General features: G+C 37.5%; 2 protein-coding genes across 2 annotated transcripts in view; one reads left to right on the forward strand and one right to left on the reverse strand.

Annotated features, from left to right (window-relative positions):
- CIP2A (cellular inhibitor of PP2A) overlaps positions 1-2014 on the reverse strand; it is a 44103-nt gene extending 42089 nt beyond the window's left edge. The window contains exon 1 of the mRNA XM_017870874.1: positions 1628-2014. Coding sequence (XP_017726363.1) covers positions 1628-1729 — 102 coding nt within the window. The 5' untranslated portion in view covers positions 1730-2014. The remainder of the gene's footprint in view (positions 1-1627) is intronic.
- DZIP3 (DAZ interacting zinc finger protein 3) overlaps positions 1728-21270 on the forward strand; it is a 100951-nt gene continuing 81408 nt past the window's right edge. Inside the window, 3 exon segments of the mRNA XM_017870873.1 lie at positions 1728-2471; positions 17859-17962; positions 20608-20677. Coding sequence (XP_017726362.1) covers positions 17931-17962; positions 20608-20677 — 102 coding nt within the window. The 5' untranslated portion in view covers positions 1728-2471; positions 17859-17930.

The raw sequence follows: 21270 nt of genomic DNA on the forward strand, positions 1-21270 counted from the left end.
GTAACCTGAAGCCAGTGCTCGTCATACCTTTGCAACAATGGTAGAAGAGTTTTCTGTAAACCCCTTCAAAGTTTAGGAATACAGTAAAGGCCCCATCCCATATTTTGTTTAAGTCTCTCTCTTTTTTTGAGACGGAGTCTCGCTCTGTCACCCATGTTGGAGTGTTGCAGTGTTGGAGTGCAGTGGTGCGATGTCGACTCACTGCAACCTCAGCCTCCTGAGTTCAAGCGATTCTCCTGCCTTAGCCTCCCGAGTAGCTGGGACAACAGAGAGACGCCACGCCCATATAATTTTTTTATTTTTAGTAGAGATGGGGTTTCGCCATGTTGGCCAGGCTGGTCTCAAACTCCTGACCTCAGGTGATCCGCCCGCCTCGGCCTCCCAAAGTGTTGGGATTACAGGTGTGAGCCACTGTGCCTGGCCTTAAATCTCTTTCAATGCACAACCTACCTGTTTATTCAAAGAAAGGTAATGTTTCAGAACAGCATACAAAATCCTTAACTCCCAATTTTTAAAATAAACTGACGCCCCTGCTTATTCTGCGGCTTCTGGAATCTATGCTAATTCAGAAGCAAAGCCTTAAGCATTTAATAGCTAACATCTTAATTATTAGGTTTGCAAATACTTCTTAAGTAACGAATGAAAAAGAGAAAACAAATATACTTAGGAGATGGGCACCTGAAGTAGGGAGAAGAGGAGCACCAGTGAAGCTCAAGAAAAGACAGACACATTTAATACCACAGCAGATTCACTAACACCTGCTGTTGCTCTACTACTTGAAATCATTTTTTTCTGTAATATTTTACAAATCTTTGGCACATTAGTCTTTTGTCATAGGGTTAATATAACAAATACAATATATTTTAAAATTATGTTCAATTCTATCTTAACAGAAGAAAGCTGTGACACAGAGAGTTAAAATAAGCCTTAACTCAGCTTTAAAAAAATTAAACTGAGGTCAATGTTAGTTTGAATTCCGTAAATGCAAAACAAATGACAGCAGAAGATTAAGATCCTAAAACAAATGGTATCGTCTGAACACATATCACTAGAACAGAAAAAAAGGCAATTCAGCATTCTAGGATTAAAAAACTGTGAGCAATGTATTTTGGTAAAGAAAAAGGATTACGCTTACTAAGAAGGGGAACTGCTTCTTAAGGCTGAAGTAATGTTTTTCAAGTTTGAGTTCAACCCGAGTTCAAATAAGAGCAGGAAGCAACAAATTCAATTATAGATTACCGAAGAGCAAAACCAAGTTTTAATCATGACTTTCCGTCACTGAGAATAGCTGTGTATTGAGGGCTTGGTTTCGTAGAAAAACCAAAACCAGAAGCAAAGGAAAAGATAAAGCTCCGAGCTTTTTCCGTTACCTACTCGAAACACAGCCTAAACTTCCCAACCTTTTGCCCCACTCCCACTTTTCCTAGAGCCTTCAGTGGGCGCTCTTGCCTCTCGCTGCGGCCAGCGGAACCCCGACACTCACTCGCCTTTACCAGTACGAAAAGACAACAGACGGATCGAAGGACCGTCCTTTCTTTCCCAGGCTGGGGCCGCCACTCCTCGGACTCACTGTGAACTAAGAATTACTAGGGGAGCCCCATCTGTCCTCCACCCCAGAGCCTCTCACCTCCAAGTGCCGCAAAAGCTGAGTGGCGTTCGCCTCTGACTTCACGGCTTTGTACTGACTGATAGTCAGGAGCAAGGACTTCAAGCAGGCAGTAGAGTCCATCGCACCGGCCGCGGCCTGGCTTGGGGACCACCACCTCCCAGCCTGCTCCGGCCTTTAGCTTTCGCCGCGCTTTTTTTGATTTTTTTTTTTTTTTTTTTTCGGTCCCACCCCCTCGCTCCCAGAAGCTTCCGGATCCGGTCGGGCTCCGGAAGAACCTAGGCACTCTGGTGGACCGTTCTCGGTGACGGCCGGGGTGGGCCAGGGGTCGAAGTGTTGTGTGGGTCCGGGACGGGGGTTGGGAGCTGCCCCTGCTAACCCACCCTCGTCTGAGAGGCCGCGAGGTTTCGGCTTGAGATCCCGTGAAAGCGAGAAATCTCGCGATTTCTCGGGAGAGGAATCGGTTAGGCGAAGGGGTTTCCTCGTTCAGCTGTGCGCTCTGTTTTCCTGCGCTTCCTCGTCCTTCATGCTGGATGGCCAGTTTTTCCTTTGTGCGTCATCCTCTACCTGAGAAAGGGTCGCTTGCCCCTAGTCTAGACACGGTGAGGAGCTCCGAGGAGAAGAATCTTTGGGCCCTAGATTTTGAGGCGGCCTGGGAGGGGCCTCGTTTTTAAATCTCTCCTACACCCGCGCCTTCTGCCCGGGGATGGTAGTTTCTCAGAGTCAACCTATGGACGTTGGCATTATGTGGCAAATTAGTCATGCCCTGACCATAGTATTTGTCACATTTATTCGAGAAGGCTACCTCCTGCTGACCCTGGGCCAGGTACTGCTCCGGAGGGTGTTTTCGTTAGCGTCAGTTTTTGTAAGTGAAGGTGTCTCTTTCTTTCTGGCGTGATTGATTGTTTTATAATTCTCAATGTCTACGAAAATGGCACTATTATTTGCGTTTTTTTGATCGGAGATAACTTAATATTATTGCATGTGTATATAATGAAGCGAATCAGTTACTGGTTTTGGAGGGTTTTGCTTAATATTTCCTGACGTCGAATAAAGCTTTAAAAACCGGGATGTAGAAATTGTAAGAACCGGGTACATTTCCATTTAATTAAATCGTTTTTTAGAAATCATGTTTTTTCACTTCAGAAAGCATTTTTTGAATTACTAGATTTTTGAAGACAGGTTTGGTGTTTTGGTTTTGTTTTTTACAAAAGTTTAAAACGAAATCTGAAAGGTAAAAATGATTTAACCAGTTGGGACTTTCATGTAAAAATCTTTGGGTAGCTTATGTGTTCATTCATGCTTTCATTCATTCCGTAGACAATTATAGAGCGTGTAACATGGCTTAGAAACTGCCGGTCAGGGCACAGAGATAAAGATAGTATTCCCTGCTGCGAGGGAACTGTCTAGTAAGGGAAACATAGAAAAAAGTATTTTTGAAATTCACCACATAAATGCAAGGCACCATGCAGTAACATGCAGCAATGGTAAAGAGTAGAGAGCCAGGTTGCTTACAGATTCTAGCTCCGCCTTTGACGCTGTGACTCTAGGCAAGCTCTCACTACTTCAGAATCTTCTTTAGGTAAAATCTGGCCAAGAGAAATACCTGTTTCGTAGGACTGTTCATTCATTGAGAATCTACAAAGTGCTAAGCACTTTTCTAGACACAATAGATTCAGTGAGTAAAACAAAAATACTACTGGCATGCAACTTACATTCTGGTAGGGAACCAAATAATAAGCACAATAAATAAGGAAAATGATATAAAGAGGAAAATAGACGTTATTACTCTAGAATAATGTTGGTAATTGATAAGGGAAATGGGGAGGTCAGGATAGACCTCATTAAGAAAGCAACATCTGGGGAAGTGCTTCAAGGAGTTGAGAAAGGGAGCCGTATTCTGTGGGAAAACGTTTTTAAACAGGAAATGGCAGAGAAAGACCCTAGAGTGGGTTACTGTGTGCCAGGAACAACAGGGATGCCATGTGGCTAGTGTAGAAAGAAGGAGGAGGAGAGGAGTAGAGATGAGGTCCTGTACAGTCTTGGAGATGGTTAAAAAATGAATTAATATAAAGTGTCAGCTATCATCTGGCATAATTAAGTTCTCAGTGTTACAGTCAGTGGCTCATTGGCAAATGAAATGATCAGAGTTTGATAGTGTTAGACTTTTCATCTGTACTGACAAGAGTGTCAGCACCGTCCGCATTCAGAACCCCAGGGTAATGCTCAAAGTTGCCTGCTATCAGTGCCATCTTTGTTGGATTTTGACTTAAGCAGTCATACAAATTTTGCATTCTCTTCTGTATTTAATATCAATGTCTTTCTCAAAAAATCTTCACCAAAATTGATGTTGTAAGTTTAGTAAGATGTACTGTTTCTAGCTGTGATAAGTCTTGACATTTTTAATCAGAGATATTTGCATATCCTAATTTGAAAAACACTGATCCATACTTTTAGGCCTCAAAAAGGGAAGAAAAGGAAGAGGAGGCCAGGAGCAGTGGCTCACGCCTTTAATTTCCAGCTTTTTCGGAGGTTGAGGCAGAAAGACCTTGAGCCCAGGAGTTGGAGACTAGCCTAGGCAACATAGTGAATCCCCATCTCTACAAAAAATGAAAAAATTAGCTGGGCATGGTTGTGCTCAGTTGTAGTCCTGGCTACTCTGGAGGCTGAGGTTGGGGGATCGCTTGAGGCTGCAGTGAGCTGTGATTGTGCCACTGCACTGTAGCCTGGGTGGCAGAGTGAGACCCTGTCAAACAAAACAAAACAAAACAGGTGAGTCTAGGTCCCGATGACCAAAGGCCTTAGTATCCTTAAACTTGGACTCCATCCTGAAGTCCATGGCAATCTCTGATTTTAAACTGGCACCTTGTCTAGTCAGGTTTGTTTTTAGGTTGATTACTCTGGCAGCTAAATGAAATATGGTTTTGGGGATAAGACTGGAAAGAGGGACACTAATTTTCTGGAGCTTTCTAAAGGATAACCAAGATAATTGAGGTGGAGATAGAAAAGAGGTGACAAATTTGAGAAATATATATGAGGTAAAATAGGTAGGATTTGGTGACTGATACTCGATATGAGGAGTGAAGAGAGGGATGAGTCTAGCAGATACTAAGTTTTTAGGTTGGATGAATGAGAAGATACAGATACCGCTGAGTTAATTAATAGAAAGTATTAAGGGTATGCCACGCGTGTGGCTCATGCCTTTTATCCCAGCGCTTTGGGAGGCTGAGGCAGGAGGATATCTTGAGCCCAGGAGTTCAAGACCAGCTTGGGCAATATGGTAAAACCCCATCTCTACTAAAAATAACAAAAAATTAGCTGGGTATGGGTGGTGCATGCCTGTAGTCCCAGCTACTCAGGAGGCAATTGTTTGAGGAACGCCTGAACCTGGGAAGTCAAGGCTACAGTGAGCCATGTTTGCCCCACTGCACTCCAGCCTGGGCAATGTGGGCAACAATAACAAAGAAAAGTATTCAGGATATATTTTATATTCAATGAAATGTTATATAGTTTGTCATACTGTCTTGTTTGATTCTTACTATGTTTATTTCTCACTACGTTTATCCTGAGATTGGTTTACATAGACTTTCTACCTATATATCATCTGCAAATAGTTACCTCACCTCTTCCAGTATTTGCTGTCTTACATTATTGCATTAGTGTAAGCTCCAACATATGGAAAATCATGATAACTTTGAACATTTTTGTTATATTACTTAATTTAATGAGAATGAACAGTGTTTTAACACTTAGTATAATTTGTGGCTTTTCTCATGTTTAAGAGATTGGTTTTATATCTGTTTCATTCTAAAAAATGTCTGCCAAAATTACCTAGTTTTCACATTTATATATTTTATTTTCACTTTAAAATTATAACACAGTGGATTATGTTGCCTTTTTGTTCTTGGGGTAATAATAGTTTACACTTATTGAGCATTTACCATGTGCCAAGCACTATTTTAAGGAGTTTCTACTTACCTATCTAATCTTTATGTAACAACCGCATGCTGTAATGATCGCCATGCTACAGACGAAAAAACTAAGACAGAGGAAGGGGAAGTAATTTGCCTAAGGTCACGCAGACAGTAGTAACAATCCTGTTTTCTATGCTTCAGGCTTTGATTTGCTGGTATTTTATTCAGGATTTTATTACATACCTGTTTATAAGTGAGCATTTTCAGTAATATTTTTCTTTATTCTCACATCAAATTTGGGTTATATGTTGCCTTTGAAAAAGATATTAGAAGTGCTTCATCTTTTTTATGCTGTGGGATAATAAGAATCATAGAAATTATCTGATCCTTATAGGCTGTACACAGCTGGTCTGTAAAATAACTAAGCTTGATAGCTTATTTAGTGGTAGATGGTAGAAAATTAGCAAATATTTGAATTTCTTGTTTTGTTTTTTTTTAGATATGGTTTCACTCTCTTCCCCAGGCTGGAGTGCAGTGGTGTGATCACGGCACATTGCAGCCTTGACCTCCCCGGGCCCAGTTTATCCTCTCACCTCATCCTCCCTGAGACCACAGGCATGCCCCACTATGCCTGACTAATTTTTCTATTTTTTGTAGAGATGAAGTTTCATCATGTTGCCCAGGCTGGTCTCAAACTCCTGGTCTCGAGTGATCCGCCCACCTCAGCCTCCTAAAATCCTGGAATTATAGGCGTGAGCTACCATGCCTGACCTTGAATTTCTAATATAGTTATAGATCTGATCATTTATTCTGCCTTTCCGTAATTTTAGATGTAGAGTTTTTTTAGCATAATAATTGTTTCTCTGTATTAAACATTTACTGATAAAAAGTTGTATTCACTATTCCAGTAATTCTCTTAATCTCATAGTTTTAAATTTCCATTTTCATTCTAATGTTATCTATATTTTTTTCTTAGTTGAGCTTTCCAAGGGTTTATCCATTTTATTCAGCTTTTCAAGAACCACTTTCATTTTATTAATTCTCATTTTTCTTTGATTTTAGAATCACTAATTACTGTTGTCTTTATTAATTTCATCCATATACATTCATACATTCATCTTTTATTTACTTTGTTATTTTTCTAGGTTTTTAAAACTTGAAGTCTTAGTACATTTCCTCTCTCTATACACACACACACACACACACACACACACACACACACCCTTAACTTCTAAGTTTGGGGCACTTGTGCAGGTTCGTTACATAGGTAAACTTGTCTCATGGGAGTTTGTTGTACAGATATTTCATCACCCAGGTTTTAAGCCTAAGACCCATTAGTTATTTTTCCTAATCCTCTTCCTTCTCCCACCCTCTGCCCTCCGATAGTGCCCAGTGTGTGTTGTTCCCCTGTTTGTGTCCATGTGTTCTTATCATTTAGCTCCCATTTATGAGTGAGAACATGCGGTATTTGGTTTTATTGCATTAATTCACTAAGGATAATGGCCTTCAGTTCCATGCGTGCATGTTCCTGACAAGGACATGATCTTGTTCTTTTTTATGGCTGCATTCCTTACTATATTTTTGCATTAAAGTCATTTATTTTATGCCATGTATTTTATATTTTGGTTTTGTGTTTTTTTCTTCACAGCAGAAGGTGAAGGCTAATAGACCAAAAACTTTAAAAAAAAGTTGCTAAACATCTCCATTTCACTTAAAAATGTATAATAATTTTAACCCATCAGGTAAATACATTTTTAAATGCTGATAGTCATTTATTCATCAAATGTTTATTGAATGCCAGTTCTTTTTCAGAGATTAGATTTTGTTGGTGAAATAGACAAACCAGAATAAGTACTGTTAAGATAAATAGAATACTGTGGGAACACACGGTATTTTTTTAGGGTAAAATATTAAGTATCCGATTCCTCCATTCTTCAAAGATTGGCATAAAATTTCTCTTCGTGAATTTTTGTTGTTGTTGTTGTTGTTGTTTGTTTTTTGTTTTTTTGGCTTTTTTTGGTTAGGGGAGACAGCATCTCACTTGGTTACCCAGACTGGAGTGTAGTGGCATGATTAATAGCTTACTGCAGAGGCCGGGCGCGGTGGCTCAAGCCTGTAATCCCAGCACTTTGGGAGGCCGAGACAGGCGGATCACGAGGTCAGGAGATCGAGACCATCCTGGCTAACACGATGAAACCCCGTCTCTACTAAAAAAATACAAAAAAACTAGCCGAGCGAGGTGGCAGGCACCTGCCCCAGCTACTTGGGAGGCTGAGGCAGGAGAATGGCGTAAACCCGGGAGGCGGAGCTTGCAGTGAGCTGAGATCTGGCCACTGCACTCCAGCCTGGGTGACAGAGCGAGACTCCGGCTCAAAAAAAAAAAAAAAAAAAAAAAAAAAAAAATAGCTTACTGCAGCCTCCAGCTCCTGGGCTCAAGCAATCCTCCCACTTTAGCCTCTGAGTATCTGGGACTACAGGCAAGCACCGCCACACCTGCCTAATTTTTAACTTTTTTGTAGAGACAGGGTCTCGCTATGTTGCCTAGGCTGGACTCAATCTGCTGGGCCTCAAGCAATCCTGCCTCAGCATTCCAAAGTGCTGGGATTACAGACATGAGCCACCACACCCACCTGTAAATTTTTATTACTGTCTGTACTTTAGATTTTGCATAGATATTTTCCGTAATTTATAGTTTCAGAAACACACGTGATGGAAGTAAGTAACACTTGCTCGGCATGTTGTAACTCAAATGTAGTGCTGTCTAACTCCTTTATTTCTTCTGGAAAAATCTAGAAAGAACATACTGTCTTCTATCCTGAATGTATCATCTCTAGTAACCAGGGTTTAAGTAATAGTAGATGAATTAGACTGAATGAAGACTTGAATTATAGTTTTGACAGAACTGCAGAGTTTGCAGCATACTAAGTCTTGTAATATGGGAATTATACCAGGGGTGTGAACACGGGGCTAATTGTTTATTCGTTCATCTCCTGAATATTTAATGAACCCTTGATGCTAGGTCCATTTCTATGTTCTGGGGATACAGCAGTGAATCAAATAGACAAAAATTTCCGCCCAAGTTGTTTTCTTATAATGGGGGATATAGACAATAAGGTATGTAAGTAAAATTACATGAATGGTAGTAGTAAGTGTTAGGGAGTGAAAAAAGGAAGGAGGAATAGGAAGTACCAAAGTCAGGACAAGGTGTTACAATTTTAGATAGGATGGAGTGCTAATTGATGTATGCCAAATAACAAATCACCTCAAAATACAATGGTTGAGACCATGAGCATTTATTTCTTGCCCACAGATTTGTGGTTGATTGCAACCAGATCCAGGCCTGATTTGACTGGGTGGCTCTGCTTCAGCCTTCTTGTGGGGAGGGGCAGATATCTGGATTTCTATTTAGGTTATGTTGTGATGTTAGACATCCAGGAGAGGTTGAGTAGGCTATCAAATTATTGGTAGTTAAAGGAGTGGTCAGGGTTGGAGATAGAAATTGAAAGCCTTGAGATTAAAAGATATAGGACCAAGTCTGGATAGAAAAGACATTTTAGGACTGAACTCCAAGAGAGTTAAGTATTTAGAGGTTGGGGAAATGTGGAGGAACCGGCAAAGGAGACAGAACTGCAAGAAGATGCGGGTTCTGTCTTGACCCCATGGTTGTCTACAGGTACCATTTTTACTTGTGGCATATGAGCTGCCTCTTGACTTCTAAGGGAGAATTGTAGGTTAGCCAAGAAGGCTGTTAAAATCTACACACAGGCTCCCTGTTTACATCTGCCTTCAAAGGCCTTGAGGTGTGCAGAAGGGTGGGTGAGTTCATTTTTTAAAGCAATATTGAATGCTTAACGTGTGCCAGGTTCTATTCTAGGCACTAAGGAATGAAAACAAAGATTTCCTAATTTGATGGGGCTTACATTCTAGTGGGGACATGAAGCCAAATCTAAAACTGAGGGATTATTCAGTAGACATAAATAGCTGGTAGAACAAAAGTTTCATTGGCGCAGTTTCCACAGCATGAAGTCAGAAATCCTGCAGTAGAAAATTGGCAGAGGTCTAGGCATGGGGTCTTTTAGATAATCTTGTGCCCCATGTAGCTAAAACAATTCAAATATTAGTATTAATCTGATTCTTCCCCTTATGCAGAGTAAGGAAACTAAGTGTATGATTAGTGTCAACTCCCATTTTCAGAAATGTTACCTTTTCACAAAGCCAGAAAATCTAAAAAATATTAATTCTCCTTTTACAATTATTTTCCTATTTTCTTTCACAAGTATCAAATATTACAGTTCAGCTAAACTCTAAATGATTTGCCCAACCATAAAGTTAACTTTCATTTTTGAAACAGTTTCTGCTTTTTCTTTTTATACATTTCACAGCATTCAACTTTAGGTTAAGAGTACAAGGTTTGAATATTTTGGATATATATTCCCCCATTTTCATATCCCACATCTCAAATCTAATCACATCTACCCCAGAATAAGAATGTTGCCTTGCTTTTTTTTTTTTTAAATGCAAGTACTATCCATTGTTTCTGAATCCAGTGTTGAGTGTAAGATGAGTATAAGTAAAGATGAAAGTAATATAACTTTTAAGTTAAGGAATAGTAATCCTGGTAACTACTATTGCTTGAAGACCTATCTTCAAGATAGGTGCAGAGCATGGGTCTTTGCTTATCTCACTTTTAAATTTCTGGTCTTTCAGAAAATAAATACTCTCAGGCTTATGAAATGGCTGGATATCTATTTCCTGAATTAAAATATGAAGCTGTTTTCTAAGACAGTAGTGTCCAAAGTACAGTTTGCACACTTCAGGGGATATGTGAAACTGTCTATTGAGGTGTGGGAACAAATATTAAAGCTTTTTTTACCTTATCCTTTTTTATGTTGTAATAGTTATACCTGCATTTAATTTATAAGTGAATTGATATTCTTATATTTTCAGCATATTCTCAGATCTTTTACTGTTTTAGGGATATGTGATCAAAAAAGTTTGGAGATTTTATTTTAAAAAATCTTTAGCTTTGAGAGATCATTTAACAAGGCATGAAGTATTGTCCATTTCATTGTTTATTTCAGTACCATGTATAGTATCTGAATTGTTTTGTTGAATAGAAAAACTCTTAGCAAAACTAATATGACTAATGATATGAAATATTAGGCTGGCATGATTAATAACTTTTACAGTATTACTGAGCAATAAGTGTGTAAATAGTTTTGTTTCTGAGTATGCATATGTGCATATTATCTAGTCCAGCTCATAATTATACATTAAGCTTCTATAAAATTAAATATGGCACTAGAAGTAATGGGACGTGGAAGCAAATGGAATTGCAGTTGGTAAAATGTGGGGCATGAATTTCTGCTCTTACTGATTTATTAACTATGAGAACTCTATAAGCCTCAGTTTCTTAATTTTTAAAACTTATTACAGTAATGTTTATCTTCCATAGTTGTGTAAAGATCAGATGTTTATTCAGGGTGCATAGCTTAGAGCGTGGCACATAGGAGCTGATGAAAATTAAGCTTATTTTCAATGCAACCCAAGGTAATACACTCAGTTAATATCATATGAAAAGAAACTCTTCATAACCAAAAGCTTGCTTTATCTTCTTACCTACACCCTTGTTACAAATGTATGCCTTTCTGAGATAACAATGAGCTGCCAATTTTCTTACATGGGTGGAGCAAGCTGGAAGTGAATAGGGCAAGCTTTCATTGGTGGTGGTAGAGGCAAGTACATGAAAGAAGTATTCCTCATTCCCTGGTTGATTACCATCTCTACGTATGTTATGTCTCTATTATCTAACAACTGTAATGACAACATAATATTTTTAAATTGCTGGAAATATTCCACCTTTGGAGTATGTGCTTAGGGGTAGCATATGCTTCTTCCTGTGGTTTCTAGCTACGTTTCTGAAGAGTATGCTTTTAGCAGTGCTACTGTAAATATTTGAAACTGATGGCTTGTTTAGTATCTGGATAGTTTTTCAGGTAAATCCTAACCTGTGCATATTCATTGTAGGCACATTCCAACTATTCAGAACAAATGAATATATACTAAAGGTTTACCTGTGTAAGTCCAAAAGTAACTAATTGAATAGATCTGAATAGAATTTAAAACCTGCTTAAGACAAGATGTTAATTTTGCTTCAGGAAAGGATGTTTCCTATGTTGGCAGATTTGTAACAAGGGGTGGTGAGTACACATTATAACGCTCTTATTTCCTGGTTTAAGCAGACATATTGCTAACAGTGATCTTTGCAAAGTGGCAAGAGCTAATAAAAACAGTAATCTTTTGGGATTGAAAATATCTTACAGTTTCTGATAACTTTTGCAAATATTTTTCCACCAGCATCCATCGGTTTTGGAGTTTGACTAAGCAGACTGTATATTTATTCTTTGGGGAAAAATAATATTTTAGCTACTGGTGTCTAAGTGTATTTATTTTGTAGCTTTTCCAGGAAGTTAAACAAATTCAAAAATGGAGAAATTAACAATAAATTATAAAACCAAGTAATCAGTATATTTTGTTCATACTAATTATTGCTAATACAAAATAATGGTGCAGCTTGTTAACTTGTTATTCTTTGAGTCTAACCTAATAGCCTCAGCCATTTTTGTCTACACAGAGCTCAGCTCACTAACATATGAGAAATAAAGACTATCATAATGCTGTAACCACATAACAACTGCACAGTAGACCGAATGTTTGTGTTCCCCCTCATTCAGTGTTGAAATCCTAACCCCCAATGTGATAGTATTAGGAGGTGCGGCCTTTGGGAGATAAAATAGGTCATGAAGGTAGAGCCTTCATGAGCGGGATTGTAAAAGGACCCCAGAGAGCTCTCTCACCCTCTTTCTACCATGTGATGATACAACCAGAAGTTAGAAGTCTGCGGCCCAGAAGAGCACCCTTATCAGAACCAACTTTGCTGACACATCGGTCTCAGGCTTCTAGCCTCCAGAACTGTGAGAAATCAATTTCTGTTGTTTCTATAGTGCTTTACTGTAGCAGCCCCAATGACTAAGACAGTCATTTCAAAAGCCATCAAGAACTGCTGGTTATTGCTGCTAATCTAGCAGACATACTCAGATCAACAGTAGTTAAAATTCTGGTTCCAAGGAACTCCTATCACAAAATGTCCTGCCACGTTCTTTGAAAGTGTTTTCTTCAATGTTTTTAAGGGTTGGAAGTGACCATAGCATCTTACGTCTCAACTTTGAGGAGTTTTTTGGAATTCTCTTGGTAAAATTTAGCAGAAATGAGAACTAGCAGTGTCAGAGTCTGCTTGTTAACAGACCCATGGTCTTCTGGAGTACATTTAATTCAATGTTGAGTTAGGAAATCCAGCTTTTCAAAATAGCTATCAAAATTTTAACGAAGTTGCATGTTCAAGGTGGTGGTATTGCAGCATTGTTTGTAATAACAATTTTTTTTTTAAAGTCAAACCTAGAGACATCTGAAGTTTTTAATCAATGGTCTGGTAAAATGATACATGCATACATTGACATATCATGCAGTTTAAAGACTAAAGTAGATGTATATGTGCTGGTGTGAAAAATGCAAGGTGCTGAACAGTGTGCACACATTATGTTGTCTTTTGTGTCATGTGTGATATATTTAAAAAATAATATTTTATCCCATTTCTTAAATCTCATTAACATTTCTTTCCATACAATAGCATTTCTCCTTCACAGTAGGGAATTAGAAGAAAAGTTAATTAATTTTGCTGCAAACTTAAACAGTTAAATGATGATTATTTTGATTATGAAAATGGTGATGATAGGAACACTAGGAACACTTATATAGTGCTTACTATGCGCCAGGTGCTATTCTATTATGTGTTTTAAGCATTTAATCTTCGTAACTCTGTGAAAGGGGTACTGTCATCCCTGTGTTTTAGATAAGGAAGCTGAAGCACAGAGAATGTTTATTAATCTCACGTAAAATCACACAGCTAGCTAGTGTGTGTCAAAGCATACCCTTCCAGAGTGATTACAGTGCTCTTAAACTACTAGACAGCCTCTCAGTTTTGACATTAATGGAAATCTAGATACTTTATGTCGTTTTGCTTTCTTGTAGACATAAGTTTGTTTGTGTCTGTACATGTTATGTAAGTAATATCAGGATGGTCTTATTTTTCTTCCTCAAATCAGTCTCTATGTCCACTTAATTAAGTTTCTTAATCTTAACTCATTCGTTTGGAGAGTAATTTTATGCCCCAAGGGATATTTGGCAATATCTCAAGATATCATTGATTGCCACAATGGGGCTGAGGTGTGTAGATGTGTGGGTGTGGGTGTGTGTTGGTGAGGAGCTGCCTCTGGCATCGGTGGACAGAGGCTAGGGATGCTGTGAAACATCTTAAAAATGCATAGGACAACTTCCTATAGCAGGATTATCCAGCCTGGAATGTCAGTAGTTCCAAAATTGAGAGACCCTGATTTACTGGTCATAGGAAAAGTTCATAATAACTGAATTCCTTTCCTGAAAACTTTGTTTTAAGCTAGTAGCGTGGAGAAAAGTGTGAGCTTTATTTTTATTGTTTTCCACACTGATACTCACTTTTTCCTTCTGGCGTTGTATAATCTGCAAGTGCTAAGAGTTGACAAGGGAGGGAAATTCATGGGACATCCACCCACACTTTGAAATGTAAACTTGGTGTTGTATTAGAGTCTCTATCTTGGTCAGGTATTTTTTAAATCAACCCAGTAGAGCCATAGACAGTTGGTTTTGGATAAACATAGATATTGACCCTTCTGGTGTTAAAGCTTGAAACTTGTATTTATTTGAGTTTCTTCCTCAGGAAAGGACCTTCAGGCCTCTCAAAAAAGGTATCCAAGAACTGAAAATTACCAGATCACTTCACCAAATGCCTCCTTGCGCCTCCCTAGTTACTGCTTTTTTGCAAATTATTACATTTCTTCCCTGCTATATAAAACCCTAGTTTTAGTCAGTCAGGGAGACAGATTTGAGATTGAGCTTCATCTCCCCAGCTATAGCACCCAATTAAAGCCTTCTTCCTAGGCAAAACTTGTTGTTTCAGTGATTAGCTTTCCGGGCGGCCAGCAGTAGGACCTAGACTGAACCCTTGGTATTTTGGTAACATTTTAGTCAAGATGAACATTTGAGTGGATTTTTATAAAAATGTGCCTATATACAGTTTAGGAAAGTTACAGTAACACAAGTTAAATGTTTAAGTGGATTATTTAAAAAATTATACATAAGAGCTGTGCCTGCTTTGACGTGAATAAACAGCTTTAAAAATGGAAACAAAATACCTTTACAACTAAAAAAAATTGTTAAAATTTCAGTAAGAGGGAAAGTAGGAGCTGAGAGTTCAGGTAGAAGGAACAGTAAGAAAGCCATGTTACTGTTTATTAAGATATGGATGGCATTACCTTATTTTTCAACCAGTAAAACACAGCCTACAGATAAGATCATCTTGGTTAGCGGATAAAAGTGTGCTGTAAATTGACATTGAACTTTAGCTTGCCCTCAGATCAGCCAACAAGGACCTAAATAGATTCCTGAAGAAGAGCAGTCTCTTAATCCCAGGAAGTCAGAGTAAATTTTGTTTACTGCCGACAGGGAAAAGTCTATTGAAATGAATACACTAGGGGAAACTAGATTCAAGATTTACCTTTTTTTCCCCCGTCATGTTAACCCTGACTTAAAAGGTTTTCTCCAGCCTCTTCTAGAATGGTAAAAACCTTTGGATTATTTTAGCAGCTCAGTGGTGACATTTCAGGCTGGCTACTTCCTTTTGGTTGCTAGGCACTTCGCCTATCTCGCAACAGAGGCTGTAAAGTGCTAATGCTGTTGCTGTTGCCAGTAGTGTTTGCCACACATACCTGTTTAGCTCCTGGTGAAATGATGACATTGATGATTCTTTCTCCTGGAAAACCTTTCATCACAGAGATTCATCTCAGGTTGTATTTTGAGCAAGCTGAAAAAGCCTGCTTAACTGTTAATTTGGGATCCAAATATCTTATTGATTTGTTGATTAATTTTCCACCCATTTCTTTTTCAAGCTGAACACTGAACAGGTTTGTCTCTATGTTGTCACCAGAGGATTTTCCTCCCTTCTTTTCATCCTTGCTGTGATCTATGCAAATAGCTACTGGCCAAAGAAGAGCTTAGCAGAGGGGGAGGTCTCCAAGTCTGAGCTTTTATAAATTCTGGAAATGAGGGGATTGTTTTGTCTGGAAAAGGCGTACATTTGTATTCTCTAGCTATGAAATAATGCCTTAACTGTTGTTACTTTTTATTAAAATAACAGGGAGATTTATAGAAACCATAAAAGTAGTTGGATCACAGTCCTAAAATCCTCACAGTTAAGTCTTTTTCTATACAGCTTTATTAAAGAGATGAAGCAGATCTGATCTAGTGTGAATGACAAGGTTTATCCAACCTCTCTGCTTCGTTATTAGCTGTAGTTTGTGTCTTTCTTCAGTATTTGAACAGACAATACAAATTAAAATACGACTTTGCTTACCGAATTTTTGAAATAAAACTATAAAATAACAATTATCTAGGAGAACTGTATTCATTCTGTGTAGGTGAGTTGTAATATAGCAATGAAGTGTATTTGTTGGGGATGAGCAAGGAATTAAGAGATACTAGAAGAAAGCTCTTTTAAATGAAATTTAGAAGGAAATCTCTCTCTGTGTATATATGTGTAATTTTGTGTTTTAAGATATCAGTAGCAAATTGTTGCAGAATTATTCTTGTCTCTTAAGACTTTCTGTGTTACTTAGAGTTGGTGTGAGTCAAATGTAGAATATTGGTATGTGGTATCATAATTAGGAATACTTGTTTTACAGATGATCTCCACAGGACTTATTTTAGCCCTTATACCAGGCTGAGTTGCCCCTTCCCTTATCTAAGCTTACTGAAAAGATACACAGATCTCAGGGTTTATTAGATGGGTTCAGGTTCTGCAGTTACTTCTTCCTGTCTGTGGTAAATTGCTTTTTTTTTTTTTGGTGGGGGGAGGGGCAGGATATCATTAAAATAGTGTTTATTTGAGTAAACACAATCTGAATTCTTAATAGGTGATTTATAGTTGACCTTGTGGAATATATTTTATTGATATGGGAATTACCCTATGCTGAATTACCTTTTAGTAATGGGCCTAGCTAGAAAGGCTGTACCAATCTAAATTATGGAATTGTATTAAATGTGCTGTTACAGAAATGGCTACCCAATTACTGAGATAAATAAGCAGGTCAGAGACAACAAATGAGAAACTTCATACAGTCTTGTGCTTGGCAGCAAGGCAGCCTACGTCCGTTTTATTTATGCAATTGCTGCCACTTTCTTTTCTATTTCTTCTATTTCTCTTTTTGCCCCAGAGCATATAACAATAGTTTTACATATGATTTAACACTTTCTGGGCTTAGGGTAGGATCAGAAAAGGAAGCCAGCCTAGCACAAAGCACTGTAGTCTAGAGGCTTGAACTTTCAGTAAGAAGATTAAATGGGACTAGTTTTAGAAGAGTTGTTCTTGGAATAAATAGCTATGTAAATAAATATATATACTTATGATACTCTAGTCTCTTTGTTTTCATTTGTGTTGCCTCAGTGTTATTTTTCTTTCAGGAAATATCCACAACATCCATTGATGTTGGAACACGAGATTGTGCAAGTGTTCTTTACATCCTGTGTCTCCTGTTTTATGGAGATGTAGAATCATGACTTGGGGAAAAAGTAGCTACATGTTATTTGTAGACTAAAAGAAAACAAAACAGCGCTATCAAGATTGTGTTAAGCAGTAACTCATATTTACCTCTCTGGGAAATAAATTAGTATAAATCTTTTGGGAAGCCTTTGAACAATGAAATGTTTGTGTCTTTTGATCTATTAATTTTACTTTTGAGAATGTATTGTAAAGAAATGGGAAAAGCTTTATGGATAATGGAGTTTATCATGGAACTATTTATAATAGAAAAAATGGGAAATTAAATGACCAACTATAAGGAAATGGCCAAGGAAATCCCAATCAACCAGCTATTGTATAGCCATTAAGAATGTTTACTAGGAGGATAAAGCAACATGAAAGATTCTTTTGATATAACATTCAGTGGTGAAAAAGGTGGGGTAGAACATCTTTTATTTAATATGATTACAAATTGGTAAAATATACCTATGCTTGGTAAAAAAATAAGCATATTAAAGGATGGGTAGTGATTGTGTTTGGGTGGCAAAACTATGATTCATTTTCTTTTGTAGCAGTTTCAGATTTTTTTCAAATGATCGTGTTCTGTTTTCATAGTGTGCAGAAAAAGTGTCACTTTCCTACCTTCATAAAAGTATTATTTTCCTTACAGCATTAAAGGGCAGTATTTAAAGTCAGTTTGCAAGCAGTGGAATAAGATTTTTGTGAAGAAACCTTGTGCAGCATGGATTCTCTACCAGATGAATTTTTTGTGAGGTAAGACAACAGTCCCCAACCTTTTTGGCACCAGGGACTGGTTTTGTGGAAAACAGTTTTTCCACAGATGGTAGGGATGTGGGGAATGGTTTTGGGATGAAACTGTTCCACTTCAGATCATCAGGCATTAGATTCTCATAAGGAGTGGGCAACTTAGATCCTTCACATGGGCAATTCACAATAGAGTTTGCATTCCTTTGAGAATCTAATGCTGCTGCTGATCTGACAGAAGATGGAGCTCAGGTGGTAATGCTTACCCACTGCTTCCTCCTTGCTGTGCAGCCCAGTTCTTAACAGACCATGTACCTGTACTTGTCTGTGGCCTAGGGGCTGGGGACCCCAGAGGTAAAGGATAGGTTGACAAAAACCAGCTGCATTTGTTGTATTCCAAAAGACATAATGTTTGTTTTTTTCACGTAACCTTGGGAAGCTAGTATGAATGGGAAACCCTTATGCTTCAAGACATTTCAGCAAGTTTGGTTAGTGGGTGATGTAGACTGGGTGAAATCTAATTTTACAAAAGTTCACTAGGGATTACATTCTCACTGAAGAGCTAAGAATTGAAAAATATGCCATACCTTACTGTTCAGTCATTCTCACGAAAATGTATCATTTAACAAGTGCTTACATAGACTTACTATGTCAGCATTGTTTTTAATGCTTTTACGTTATGTTTTACTCATAAACCTCATAACAACTCTATGAAGTGAGTGCTTTTATTATCCCCATTTTCTAAAGAGTAATTTAAGCGTGATGCAGAAGACCCTACTGAATGATTCAGTGGGCCAAGGCCATAATGACATTCTCTTTTCTCCAAGCAGGGTAAGTTCAGCCCACCTCTACCTCATATAATACTAAACAGGGTTGTATTGGAGATCTCCCTCCAGGCTTGAACTATCTCGTATAATAAGCAGTGTGACCTATTAATTTATTTTACAAAAGCATTTACTGATTCCTTTGTGCTTAGGGAATAAAGACCAAGACAATATTTGTGTACCTAGAGATAGCTTATAATATAGTGGCGAGATATATAAAAAGTAATTATATCTTTAGGCAAATTATGTAACTATTAGAGATTCTGTGGCTGTCTATAGGAAGAAAAAATAATTATTGACTGGTGATTGAGTTTCCACAAAGTAACATTTGAACTGATCTTTAAAAAATGAGAAGCGTTGTGATGGGTTTACAAGCAAGGGAGGACAAAAGGTCATTTGGCTGAGGTGAGGAAATAGCAAGAAAAAGTACTTAAGAAAAATTCTTGGGATGTATTTTGACTCTGTTGCTAGAGATTTTGGCTTTATTTGTACAGAGGAGGAGGTGAGGGTAAGTTGGAGTTACACATCAAAATTTGTAATGGAGCCCATAAAGAATATAGCAGCCCACATGACACTTTTGATTTAGAAGACATGAAGTAGGTTTTGGGCATCTGGATGCCCAAACATCCAGCTTCACAGTTGATTTTGATATGCGTCTGGGATTGAGAAGTATTGGGTTAAGGAGGGAATGATCATGAAATGGAGTTTGCTGGTAGAGTATACACTTTAGAACATTTTATACTTTTTCTCAAACCTTGAAAGACTTCAGAATACTGCTGCAGTATTTTTCATTCCTTGATAACACAAAGATATAACTTGTGTTTTGCTTTATTTTTTGTAGGGCAAGTGGGACTTGGAAGTGGAGGAAAAGACAGTTAATAGGTTTCTTTTTACCATGGCACCTTAAAGAGCACTGAGAATCATATTGTGAAATGTTTGCATGTGTGTATCTCCTTTTGTAGAAACTTTTCACTAGAAGTTTGAAAACGGATAATACCATTTTGTATATCCATCCCAGTTTACCCCAACAAAATCAATTAGCATATAGTAGATGATAAATGGTTGTCTGTCAAATGAATACATAAATGTAAAGTCAAATAAGAGAATATAAAGTACAGTTCTGAATAAATCAGTCAATATAAATTTCTCAGTGTTCTCTCTGCTGGTGTTCAGAATTAACATAGAATAAATCATATATGACCCTATATTATGGTTCCTTTATTATGGTTCCTATACAATGGTTCTGTATGCAGGCAAAAGCAATACTACAAATAAAATTTTCAGTTCGGTATATAATACTGCAGTATGTTCACATTTTGAGCTAAGGTTAAAATAGCAAAACCTGTCAAGTGATCCCTTATTACCCAAATAGTTAATAGTTTCTAAATATGATATTTTCCTCAGTTAAAATATTTTGGAAAACTGGACAATTGTAAGTTTAGTAACCCCAAACAAAAAATAAAATGATCTATTTAAGATAGGTCTCTCCCTAACCTGTAATATCTTCATAAACACACAAAACATCAACCTTTTTAAGACCTTTTTTTCCTTTACCTTGAAACAGTGCTATGAGGTTTTTTTCCCATTATTTTGGTCTACTGCATATCTATTAAGGATGCAGTGTTTTTCATAGTAGGCTTGTTGTTTTCTCTACCACCATCCAGTAAGGGCATGGCCAATTTGTCTTCTTTAACTTGAGTCTCTAACCAGTCTTTGATGCACTTTGGTTACACTTTCAGACTATAATTCAATTGTTAAGATTCTTTACTACTACAATTTGTGTTCTTTATGAGAAGATGCTCTTAATATACCTATTTTCATTTAAAATAGGCATCCTGCTGTGGAGGATCAGAGGAAGGAAGAAACTGAGAATAAGCAAGAAAAATCATCTGGTCAACTGGTAAGAGAAAGTTTAATTTTCATTAACTTTTAGTTAATTGATAATAACTAATTATATATGCAAATGCAGTGATACATCTAGTCACTTTAATTACGTGTTAAAATTTTTTGAGTGAGTCAACTTTCCTACCTTCATAAGTAAAATGGTCACAGTTAAATCTTGCTTTGATGATTGATACTTATCTCAAGGTTGTCATTCTAAATACCATTCCTCACCATAACTAAAAGTTAATTAAAAAATTGAATGGAATCATCCAGAAATAGCCCAACAATCAATTTTAAGAAATCCCTCATTTGTTTTTTGAAGGGAAAATGAAAGCAAAACAAAACCTATACACATATAAAGAAAACACACATACACACATACAGAATTTCATTTGGTAAGAAGTTTGAGTCATTTCTGAAGTTAAGTTTATTCTTTATTTTATTTTGTTTATGGTTAGAACTTCTAGGTGTAAATGAAAGAGAGTAATTCTGAATTATACATAAAAGGCTTTTATTACCAGTGATATGCTTTTATGGTAGTTAAAACTAGTTGTGTGAACATCATATGTTCATATATTTTGTGAAAGACTGATGAAGAGATATTTGTTT

The sequence above is a fragment of the Rhinopithecus bieti genome, unplaced genomic scaffold, assembly GCF_001698545.2.
Source record: "Rhinopithecus bieti isolate Rb0 unplaced genomic scaffold, ASM169854v2 scaffold_5478, whole genome shotgun sequence".
Classification (NCBI taxonomy): Eukaryota; Metazoa; Chordata; class Mammalia; order Primates; family Cercopithecidae; genus Rhinopithecus; species Rhinopithecus bieti.